General features: G+C 44.5%; 1 protein-coding gene across 2 annotated transcripts; it reads right to left on the minus strand.

Moving 5' to 3' along the window:
- Positions 1-5,553: 5,553 nt before the first annotated feature.
- LOC112073917 (alpha-synuclein) lies at positions 5,554-11,288 on the minus strand. Of its 2 annotated transcripts, XM_024141153.2 has the most exons (4): positions 11,051-11,288; positions 9,848-9,993; positions 9,600-9,629; positions 5,554-5,806 (listed from the first exon to the last, which is right to left on the minus strand). In XM_024141153.2, the coding sequence occupies exons 2-4, from the start codon at positions 9,966-9,968 to the stop codon at positions 5,625-5,627; spliced, it is 333 nt and encodes a 110-aa protein (XP_023996921.2). In that variant the 5' UTR covers positions 9,969-9,993; positions 11,051-11,288; the 3' UTR covers positions 5,554-5,624. The 2 variants fall into 2 exon arrangements, with proteins under 2 accessions (XP_023996921.2, XP_023996920.2); XM_024141152.2 differs by lacking the exon at positions 11,051-11,288 and having other exon boundaries at positions 5,556-5,806; positions 9,848-10,051.
- Between the last annotated feature and the right edge of the window lie 1,055 nt (positions 11,289-12,343).

A 12,343-nucleotide genomic window follows, 5' to 3' on the forward strand; every position in this document is an offset into this window, starting at 1 on the left:
GGGCTGTCGCTGGCAATACGGACTTTCGGCTCCTCCAAAGATTTTTCATTGGGTTCAGGTCTGGAGACTGGCTAGGCCACTCCAGGACCTTGAGATGCTTCTTACGGAGCCACTCCTTAGTTGCCCTGGCTGTGTGTTTCGGGTCGTTGTCATGCTGGAAGACCCAGCCACGACCCATCTTCAATGCTCTTACTGAGGGAAGGAGGTTGTTGGTCAAGATCTCGCGATACATGGCCCCATCCATCCTCCCTTCAATACGGTGCAGTCGTCCTGTCCCCTTTGCAGAAAAGCATCCCCAAAGAATGATGTTTCCACCTCCATGCTTCACGGTTGGGATGGTGTTCTTGGGGTTGTACTCATCCTTCTATTCCTCCAAACACGGCGAGTGGAGTTTAGAGCAAAAAGCTCTATTTTTGTCTCATCAGACCACATGACCTTCTCCCATTCCTCCTCTGGATCATCCAGATGGTCATTGGCAAACTTCAGACGGGCCTGGACATGCGCTGGCTGAGCAGGGGACCTTGCGTGCGCTGCAGGATTTTAATCCATGACGGCGTAGTGTGTTACTAATGGTTTTCTTTGAGACTGTGTCCCAGCTCTCTTCAGGTCATTGACCAGGTCCTGCCGTGTAGTTCTGGGCTGATCCCTCACATTCCTCATGATCATTGATGCCCCACGAGGTGAGATCTTGCATGGAGCCCCAGACCGAGGGTGATTGACCGTCATCTTGAACTTCTTCCATTTTCTAATAATTGTGCCAACAGTTGTTGCCTTCTCACCAAGCTGCTTGGCTATTGTCCTGTAGCCCACCCCAGCCTTGTACAGGTCTACAATTTATCCCTGATGTCCTTACACAGCTCTCTGGTCTTGGCCATTGTGGAGAGGTTGGAGTCTGTTTGATTGAGTGTGTGGACAGGTGTCTTTTATACAGGTAACGAGTTCAAACAGGTGCAGTTAATACAGGTAATGAGTGGAGACAGGAGGGCTTCTTAAAGAAAAACTAACAGGTCTGTGAGAGCCGGAATTCTTACTGGTTGGTAGGTGATCAAATACTTATGTCATGCAATAAAATGCAAATTAATTACTTAAAAATCATACAATGTGATTTTCTGGATTTTGTTTTAGATTCCGTCTCTCACAGTTGAAGTGTACCTATGATAAAAATGACAGACCCCTACATGCTTTGTAGTAGGAAACCTGCAAAATCGGCAGTGTATCAAATACTTGTTTCCCCACTGTATAATATTAGTTCTGTACATGATAATACTTATCCTATAAAGATAATATCTTATCCAGCTAAGTATTATCTTGTAACTAAGCAATACGTTCATTCTTCACCATTTCTTGAGCCTTAATTTCCCATATGAAACATTGACGAGATATTGATTGTGTTCCTCTTGTCTAGTGGCTCATCAACAGGACATAAACAGAACAGCATCTGTGGCTTGAGTCAATGAGTCAGTCTATGGAGCTGATGAGGTGGGTTCTCTGTTCTGTCTTACCAGCACAAATCCATTTACAGCCTGAGCCGTCTCCTTCTCACACAGACAATAACCAGCAGGCCTGTGTGTGTTGTGTGTGGTGTGTGGTGTGTGTGTTGTGTGTGTGGTGTGTGTGTGTGTGTGTGTGTGTGTGTGTGTGTGTGTGTGTGTGTGTGTGTGTGGTGTGTGTGTGTGTGTGTGTGTGTGTGTGTGTGTGTGTGTGTGTGTGTTGTGTGGGTGTTGTGTGTGTTGTGTGTGTGTGTGTGTGTGTGTGTGTGTGTGTGTGTGTGTGTCAGGGTTTCCGTTAGGAAAATGTGGAGCAGAACATTTGACAGGCAACATTTTAAACTAAATAGCCTATTTCAAACAGACTCTGAGACAGTTGTGGGAATATGGATCCCTAATTCATAGAACCAGTTGGCCTAAACTACATAAACATTTAAAACATTTGTGGGGCGCCGGTAGACTACCTATATAGTTAGACTACCGCAAGGCGGTAGGCTACCTGCCCGCCCCGCAAGGCGGTAGGCTACCTGCCCGCCCCGCAAGGCGGTAGGCTACCTGCCCGCCCCGCAAGGCGGTAGACTACCTGGCGCCCCACAAGGCAGTAGGCTACCTGGCGCCCCACAAGGCGGTAGACTACCTGGCGCCCCACAAGGCGGTAGGCTACCTGGCGCCCCACAAGGCGGTAGACTACCTGGCGCCCCACAAGGCGGTAGGCTACCTGGCGCCCCACAAGGCGGTAGGCTACCTGCCGCCCCACAAGGCGGTAGGCTACCTGGCGCCCCACAAGGCGGTAGGCTACCTGGCGCCCCACAAGGCGGTAGGCTACCTGGCACCCCACAAGGCGGTAGGCTACCTGGCGCCCCACAAGGCGGTAGGCTACCTGGCGCCCCACGAGGCAGTAGGCTAGACGCGAATGTTCATCAATAATGTAATTAGCGAGAAAACACTGTTGTCAAACGGGCGCTGCACATGGTACAGGTAGCCTACCGCCTTGCACATGCACACGGCCTCCAGCTCATTGCAAGTGGTGTGTGACGCGCTGATGAAGCCTGCCTTCAGTTGCCGTTTGATACCGCTTTCAAAACAACTGGGAACTCGGAAATCTCTGAGTTTCAACTTCAGTGGGTTCAAGATTACTGGGAAAAATACGAGCTCCGACTGGGATTTTTTTTTTTGAACAGTCATCAAACTCTGAATTCCAACTCGGGAACACAGGCCTCTTTCTAGAGCTCCGACTTTCTGACCTGAAGTTCACTGACCTCATGATTTGACCTCGTATTTTTCAGAGTTCCCAGTTGTCTTGAAAGCACCACAAGATGCTGCAGCAGCAGCTCTGGCACTGTCGGACAGATTTCCACTCAAAGGCTCTGTATCTGCATRCTGTACGCATGTGATAAATAAGATACATAACCAATATAAACATAACAAAGATACATAAAGAATATACAAATATAAATTATTCAAATTAACCTATAGACCCATAAACATGACCAGTCAAATGTATTTCCATCGATGAAGAGGCTAAAAAGCCTTATTTCACAACAGGGTTTTTTCTTCTTTTCCCGGAAAATTTTATTAATCAGCTTTTCTATTTTTTAATCGGACCAAAGCCGGCTATTACCAGCTAATGGAAACCCCGGTGTGTGTGTTCTATCCAGCACACAAACAAACAGCAGCATCCTCACTCTTCCTCCTTCGTCGTYAGACAGCCCATCTCTCACACTGTCTAATTGATGGCTGGTGGCTGGCTGCTGTGGACAACCACATGAAAGTGGATCACTCAGCTCCCTTGCCTGCTGTTCCCTTGCTTGCTTTATGAAGGAGAGATGAGAGAGACAGATAGAGGGATAAATAACGGTAACGAGAGATGGAGCCTGGGTCGGAGACCCCTAGGCAGAGAAGCCCCTTTGATGGGCTCTAACATGGGGTCGGTCGGTCGATTGGACCTTTTTAATTTGATCGATAGCAATGGCACTGTAATGACTGGCGCTCAGAACACAAGCAGGGAACAGACAGGCACTAAGGCTACCTCCAAATGAGATCAATCCAATTCTGTGCACAGTCTCTGGCTTCGCCCCAAATGGCACTATATTCCCTACATAGTGCACTACTTTTGACCAGGGCCCATAGTGCACTACTTTTGACCAGGGCCCATTGTGCACTACTTTTGACAGACCCATAGTGCACTACTTTTGACCAGGACCCATAGTGCACTACTTTTGACAAGGACCCATAGTGCACTACTTTTGACCAGGGCCCATGTAGAGAATTAGGGACGCAGTCTCTGTGTTTTCACTCTGACACCCAGAGGACACAATTAGGCGTTACACGGAGGACATGATAAAACGTTACACAGGGTTTGGAGATAAAGAGCTAGGTGGCCAATCAATGGCCACAGGAAATACCACAATCAAACCTCTTTCAAAACAAATCAAATGGATGTAACAAAATGTGGGGAAAAAGTCAAGGGGTCTGAATACTTTCCGAACRCACTGTATAATGCTGAAGACATTACTCAACTGCTGATTACCAGAGTGGTTACAAGGCGTTGTCTACTGTCCACACCCAACTATTTATTTATTTACATTTCACTACTTCATGTTATTCATCAGTGGCATTTTTGTGTGTGTGTGTGTGTGTCGGTAATTATCGTTATGAAGTCCTTGATTTTTAGGCCCAGATTTTGTTTATCATTTCCTCTCAGTAGCTTAATCACAGCCTAATTGTGTAATCCTCTAGAATGATGTCCCACTAAACACTAAATTAATCTGTGAGTGTCTGTGTCATGTAACCCCTCTAGTCATAAACAAAGGAGGAAGGGAGCTAAATGTTTTTTTTGTAATTAGTGAGGTTTTCTCTCTGATTGATGTTGTTGATTTGTTTTTACGATAAGGCCACTGTACAGGAAATGTGTGTGTGTGTGTGTGTGTGTGTGTGTGCATGCATGTGTGAGTGTGTGTGTGTGTGTGTGTCTGTGTGAATAAGGGCAATTTACAGATAATGAATGCAGTGATTGTTGAGTACCAGAGACATCAGCTGTATGCTTTGGGTAGCTAATTCACCTGGCAGATTAACACGGTTAAAGCCACAGTCTGTCATTTTTTTTTTTTTAGACAACTCCACCTGTTTTGCTATAAAGCTGAGGGATGGGTCTGGAGTATGTAACCATTCTCAAATGCAGAGATGGAGTTGAGTTGTACTAAGCTCATTAGGCAAGTTATATCCCTTCAATAACCAATGGGTGTTTGTTATTAATTGAATTGACCATTGAACAGCAGTAAATATTGCACATTGTCCCTTTAACTGAGAGAAGATGTCAGAGCAGCCTGAAGAAACCCTGTTGCTCTGCTGTTGGTTTGAAGATGAATCATCACTACTACCACAAGGCTTTACTTTTATCTATCTGAGACTCTGCTGGGTTTTGTTTTGAAAGAGAGACAATCATTTTTCATCTTCAGAGACCGTCAGGGCTGCAAATTGTCTCAGTCTTTCAGGATATTGGACCTCACTTCTCTCTCTCTCTCTCTCTCTCTCTCTGCCTTCCTTTATAAAAACAGACTTTCAAACAGACGATGGAGAATCCATCCTGCTTTATATGACTGAGAACTAAGAACACCGGAGACCATAAGAGAAGAAGAAGCTAGCTGTAGAGGACTGAAGGTCAGGGTCCATTTTGACACAGACAGGAGCAGCCAGTGAACAGCTGTCATATAAAATGGATCGAAAATGTTTCATTGAAAATGGAGGACAGCATTGAAACGTAACAGGCCCGTTCTGAAGAAGGTTCAGTATAAAAACCATTAGCAACGGTTGCCTCTGTTTTCACTCCTAGCATGTGATGTTAAAGTTCGTCCCCTGACAAACATGGATTCAGTCAGAGGAGCAGAAAGTACACACCGATACGTTCTCCTTATGAGAAGGTTTAGCTACAGAGAACCACAACCAATTCACTGCTAATGTGATGGTGAGACAAGAGTGACCACAGCTGAGATAGAAAATAAGTTCCCCCCCTGAAAACACATTTGTGCTGAAGAAGAAAAAGTAAGCCACCTGTTTGTCATTCATCTCAATTCAATAGGTTGTTGTGAAGGACGAGAGAGAGGTGGAAAGTGTGAGCCTGAGGGAAAGTATCAAATATTAAGCAAGAAAGGCATCGCTCCCAGGTATCATTCTCACCTGTTTGGCTGGGTCTTTCTTGACCAATCCGGTCGCAGCAGCGATATTCCCCGCCCCCTCCACAGTCTTGTTGCACACTGCTGTGACACCTGTCACCATGGCACCGCCCACCTGGGACACCCCAGACACTGTTTTACCTGCAACTGTGGAGAGAGTGAGAGAGAGGAGAGAGTCGGAGAGAGAGAGTCGGGGGAGAAGAGGAGGAGGGGGAATAGGGAGAGCGAGAGTCGGAAGAGAGTGTGGTGGTGGGGGGGGGGGATATGAAGAGGTTAACATCCAGAGGTAAATACTGTATCTCATGGTTAGAGAAGATACTGTTATGATATGGGGGAAGGTTAGTGTTAGGACACAGGCAAACAAACTACCAGGATACACTTCCACACGCCACCCCCAGGTGGCAGCAGCCGGGTCTAGGTGCAGAGCTAAGCCTTGATAAGCACATAAGGTGATGTCATTTAAGGTGCTGGTCAGTCAGTGTCCCAGCTGTCCCGTGAGGCTGCTGGGTTTGTTTGGTGGCCATGAGGCCTTTCCTTTGTTTTTGAGTCTTTAGTTTGGGGATGCCTGTGGTATTTTTATATTTTCTACATATGTCACTCATTTCAGGAGACTAGGCRTATGTCGCAAGTCACAACTTCACAGGAGAGGCGTTTGAGCGTTTATTTAAAATTKTATCAAAATTGTTATGGYAGAAATGCCTTCTTGAACATTTGAACTTTCATGTGCCTTAATAACAAACTTGTATACCATCTGTAAATACTAATAAAGTTGTTAAATTATGAGCTTAGTTGGTTTAGCCACAGAAAAAGGCAGGAACCTCCCACTAGCCATGATTGGCTGAGATAATGAATGGGCTGAACATGCCGAGAGATGAATTTCCGATTGGTCTGCCATGTAGCACCTTCTGTCTATAAAATGAGCTGCTCGTTATGAGTAGATAATCCTTTCTACTGCAGTTTTTTCTAAAGATATAACGTTAGCCATGGAGTCTGGACCTTCACTTCCTGATCACAGGTCACACCAAGTTTGCCCCCGACTGGTGCTTCGGCCTCATCAAGCAGCGCTTCAGAAAGACCAGAGTGAACACTTTGTCTGAGATTGCTGGTGTTGTGAAGGACAGYACTGTGACGGGGGTCAACATCCCACAGCTGGTTGGACTGGAGGATGGTACGGTGCTGGTGGAAAGCTATGGCTGGCAACAACCCCTGCCTCCGTACTTCAGGCCGCTGCCACAGATCAAGCAGTACCAGCACTTCAGGTGAATATCATTTTCATTGCATTGTATGAGGTTATTCTTATTTTCTAAACTTGGAAGGTGAATTGATGTTATGCAAGGTTGTAATGTCTTCTCAATTTGTTCTGTTATTTCCTGTTTTACAGCTTCGATGCTGTGGAGCCTGGTGTTGTTGTCGCTGTGGAGCCTGGTGTTGTTGTCGCTGTGGAGCCTGGTGTTGTTGTCGCTGTAGAGCCTGGTGTTGTTGTCGCCAAGGAGCGTTTGGACTCAGTCGGGACCATGTTTCAGCTGCTACGCAACGCTGATATCCTTCCTCCCATAGATGGTCTGCCTGTACAAGCACCACCTGGACKGGACACAGCTAGACAAACGTATTTTGCGACGAAGAAGCTATGGACATCACATGCCCTGCACMAAAGTCAAGGGCAGGACAGAAACAGGCTCCCCGAATATAGATTCCCTTGTTCATACGTGTTTCGGACGGACCAGTTCATCACTGGGGCGAGTTCCCAGTCATCAGCACTATCTGCAGTGCCGCTAGTCACATGACTCTAACACACACACCATACAGTACCTGTCAGAGAGAGAATTCCAAGAGTGTGCAAAGCTGTCATCAAGGCAAAGGTGACTACTTTGAAGAATCTCAAATATAACATTTATTTTAATTTGTTTAACACTTTTTTTGGTTACTACATGATTCCATATGTGTTATTTCCATAGTTCCATAGTTTTGATGTCTTCGCTATTATTCTACAATGTAGAAAATAGTAAAAATAAAGAAAAACCCTTGAATGAGTAGGTGTGTCCACACTTTTGACTGGTACTGTACGTTGCTGCTATAATTTTTTTCATTTTATCCTGCTGCTCAGCCACTTTACCCCTGATTGTATGCATATGACTAACTCATCTATAACTGATATGGTTATTGATATTGTTCTTGTATATACTGTATATTATTTTGCTCTTTCTCTACTGGCATTAACACTTGTTAATTTTTCCTTTATATTGACACYATCTATTTTTGATATTGCTACTATGCAAGTAACCATTTCGCTGYACCGTTTACACCTTCTGTAGAGACCCATACACTTATAGCATTTATTTCACAAGACCCATTCATTTAGACAAGTGTGTCATCTAATACTTATAAAATCTTTTTATCTGGACACTTTCTGTTTTCCATGGATTTTTTTCCTTATTGTAAGCTACTACTTTTACCACTTWTAGTCTTAATCTTTCCTACACTACTCACTGTTTAGCACATGACCTCACAYGTGAATCCTTAAAGAGATGGGTGGGGCTGGCTTAAGAGGGTGTGAACAATGCTGATTGGGTGTAGACAAAGAAGAGCTCTCCAGTAGGTGTACCAAAACATTCAAAGGCCATTTCCTCAAAAGTGGAGTTACAAGTTTAGCAACTTTTGAAGCAGAATTACTTTCCCATTGTTCCTACAAATGCAGTGTATGATATACCATTTTGTAGCCCTGTGTCTCTGCTTTTATCCAATGAAAAAACACAATTTCAAATTTTGCTACATAAGATAGAATCAAGGCGGTCGGTCACATATTTATGTTTTGTCACTATATGAATAAATAATAATCTACCTGGTCTGGAGAGGCGGAGCTGGCCTTGGATCAAGGTTGCTGACTCCCTTGCCACATGTACATTCAACGCCTAGAGGCATACGCTCATTTCTCACATAGGGTCAAATCAAATCAAATTTGATTTGTCACATGCGCCGAATACAACAACATTACAGTGAAATGCTTACTTACAAGCCCTTAACCAACAATGCAGTTATAAGAAAATACCAACAAAAAAAGTAAGAGATAAGAATAACAAAATGCACATCTTAAAAATCAGGTTACAGACCAGGTAGCTAGGTCTAAGACCCCTAGACATACGGTAGTCTAGCTGTTGGTCACCCATTAACCTGGTCTCAGATATGTTTGATAAAGCCAAATCCTATTGTCTGGATTGTTTACTATACAGCACAAACATATCTGGGACCAGGATAGATGGGTATTCCCCTATAGATAATGGATTCCCATTCCCATATTAAGGTATAGGAACTAAATTCTCTCTGTATATATTAACCATAGTAACCTCTGCTCTGCTCTAGGCTAGGCATGGATGGCTTACRTAAGGCTATAACCAGACAACCTGATTAATCTAGTGAGTGGTGGCCATGACAGCAACAAGACAGGCATACACACACACACCATTCACTCCAATCATAAGACATTTCAGGTACTGAGGACATTCAACACGTAGCCCTATCTTTCAATTCAACGGCAAATGTGAACAGCTGAACAGTGACTCCAAGACAGAGTATACGCTGTCTCTTTCAATTCAATGGAACATAATGAATTCTGTGAGCAGTGACTCTAAGACGGAGTCTATAGGCTGTTAAGGTGAGTTGTATGATATCACTGGTATTATTACTCTGCTGGCATTGGTGTCACAAACAATATAGAACATGTCCTTGATTTTCATGACAATATGATCTCTACTGGCTTTCCTGTTCGTTGTTTAGTGTGTGTTGTTTAGTGTGTGTGTGTGTGTGTGTGTGTGTGTGTGTGTGTGTGTGTGTGTGTGTGTGTGTGTGTGTGTGTGTGTAAAAATCAGGCATTAAACTAACTTTGTACAGTAGATTATATTCTATAAAATAGCTTAAATGTTGGTAACGGTGACATCCAACCAACCTGTTGTGACTCCATCTTTTGTTTTGTTGCCTATGAAAAGAACAAAAACAGGTGAAAGACAGGTGACAAATAATTAACATCCCATTTATTGACCTTACAAAGCACCACTGTCATTCAATAAAATTATCACTTTATGTTGGCTGATCAAAACCATTGTCATACAGAATTTCTAACATTCAACGTTGCAGCAATGATTCAACAGGAAGTAGTAAAAAAACAGCATGTAGGCTACTATTGTCCACACCTACCGACAAAGATAACACCATCTTTTGTCATCTCAGCCGCCCCCGTCACGCCCTGCTTCGTCTTCTCTGCCGCTGCCACGACCCCATCCTTGGCCTTTGAAAACCCCTTCATTAGCGCGTCCATGACTGTCCAAATTAAACAGCAACAGCTGTGGAGATGTCAAAACGTGCAGTGCAATGAAGCGCTGTGAAGAACTTCTCGGTAACAATTGGTGTTATGGTGTGGGAGGGAGGAGGTGCTTAGGGTCTAGCCACCGCCCACCTTTGTCTTTCTTTTGACAGCAGGTAACGGTTGATCTGCCCTTAACAGACGCAATGCAGTCAATTTTTATAGAATACCAAATTCCTTTCTGGGGTAAACATTTAGTACTTGCTTTTTTGGAAAGGCCCCCCCCCCCACCTTTCCAAAAAAAGCAAGGGGGGTTAATCCTCTGGCTTCACAGCCCCCCCACAAATCAACTAAATACAATTTTAGCCAAAATATATTTCTCAAGCAAGAATTTAGCTAGGACTGACTGGGAGTGGTCTGAGTGGGGAGGGAAAACTGAAAACAAGCTGTTATTGGCAGAGAGGTTTGGAACTTTCTTTGAATTTACCGCATGGTGATGTCACAATGGAAAGCCGAAACTCCTGCCTATGCAAACATGCTGATTTTTAGGTCTTGTGGAAATTATATTTTCAACCAGCAACTATCTAGAAATAACACTGATCAAATGTTTWCACACTTTTATTGTGTTAGTTTGATCAGATGTTGTACAATATGATACAGAACACAGSAAAAACGGATTTTTGACTGCACTGGGCCTTTAACATGTATTMAAATTCGCTTACACATGCATGCCAATGGAGAGACGTTAAAGAGAAACAAAAGGCAGGTAGCCTAATTCCTGTTTGAAGCCTTGGTGTTGCCGACTGGACTAGACTAGCCAGTCTAACCTAGTACACCTGTTGGCAGCACACATCACATCTGTTCTCCAGAAACGTTGCCTCTCCATTTGAAGAATTGTATTATAGCTACATTATGTCACCACAACTCAGCCTACTTTTGTGATGAACAATTTCTGATACCCGGTCTTACATTTTTAAATAGAGAAAGGAAATCATATAACCAAAACATGTTTAATGGAAATAATGAATTATAAAACAAAATCTATCAAGATATTCTCGACTGGTGTTGAAAAAAATGGCATTCGATTTTCTACAAACCTGTGGATTGTTCGCACACCAGTAATTGCCTTCCAACTTCCCTTTCGACGCTGAAATTATTCTTATTTTAAAGACAATTCAGCCCTTATGTCCTAGAGGTCGAGAAAAACCTGTTGCCTTGTGTTGTAGAACGGATCGATTTAGTCTTTCAGGTTTGAAACCGACACTCTTCCCCGGCTTTGGAACCAGTCAGAGATCGCATGTAACCGCGTGGTGCTGATGCTGGGAGAGCTCGAGACAGAATGGTTGCTTTACCGTTTGCATCCCACAGCCTCGTGCACAAGCCACCCCCCCCCCCCCCCCCCCACACACAACACACACCACAGCTTCCCAATCCCCATCTCATAGGAGCGTTGATTACGTGGCATGCCTCAACTGACCACGCCACTATTCCCTGTTGCTGTGGAAGTGTTGACCTTGTGTTGTCCTCCACGAAGTTAGTCATCATCATTTATTAACACGAAAGTCTAATGGACACATAACGAAACCGATTACACATGCGTGGTTGAACATCCATCCGCATATCGATGAACATTTCACATCATCAGACAATGTGATAATAAATCATAATCGATTTGACTACGTGATGGTTGATCTTTCTAGTGTGCTGATATCAGTATAATGCTTAACATACAGCAAAACACCTAGAACACGATTCTGCTTTACTAAGTCCCCTCCTATAGCATGTAGAGTCCTATCATTGTGGGCTCCCAAAGGAGGAAAGTTCTTACATGCTCAAGACAAATGAAGAGAATTTGATCAGGCCTGATACAGCTTGATTCGAATGGAGTTGAATAGAGTTCGCTGAGCTAACTCTTGCATGATGAACCAAAGACTTAATGCCTCTATAGGCCCTATAGGCTTCGCGCTTGGTGAGAGTAATGACGTTGATTAGCCTACACATGCCGTCATTCACACTAATCAACAGTTCTAGCCATATAGTAAATTCTGGTGGGTGGTCGTGGGGGTGGTCAGTGGTGGGTGGTTTCTGGTCGTGGTGGGTGGTCGTGATGGTGGTTATGGTGGTGGTGGGTGGTTATGGTCGTGGTGGGTTTTCGTGATGGGTGGTTATGGTGGGGGGGTGGTCGTGGGTGGTGGAGGTCGTGGTGGGTGGTCATGGTGGGTGGTTATGTCATGGTGGGTGGTCGTGATGGGTGGTTATGGTCGTGGTGGGTGGTCGTGATGGGTGGTTATGGTGGGGGGTGTCGTGGTGGGTGGAGGTCGTGGTGGGTGGTCATGGTGGGTGGTCATGGTGGGTGGTTATGGTGGGTGGTGGTCGTGGTGGGTGGTCAT

This window comes from Salvelinus sp. IW2-2015, unplaced genomic scaffold (genome assembly GCF_002910315.2).
Source record: "Salvelinus sp. IW2-2015 unplaced genomic scaffold, ASM291031v2 Un_scaffold2419, whole genome shotgun sequence".
NCBI classification, from domain to species: domain Eukaryota; kingdom Metazoa; phylum Chordata; class Actinopteri; order Salmoniformes; family Salmonidae; genus Salvelinus; species Salvelinus sp. IW2-2015.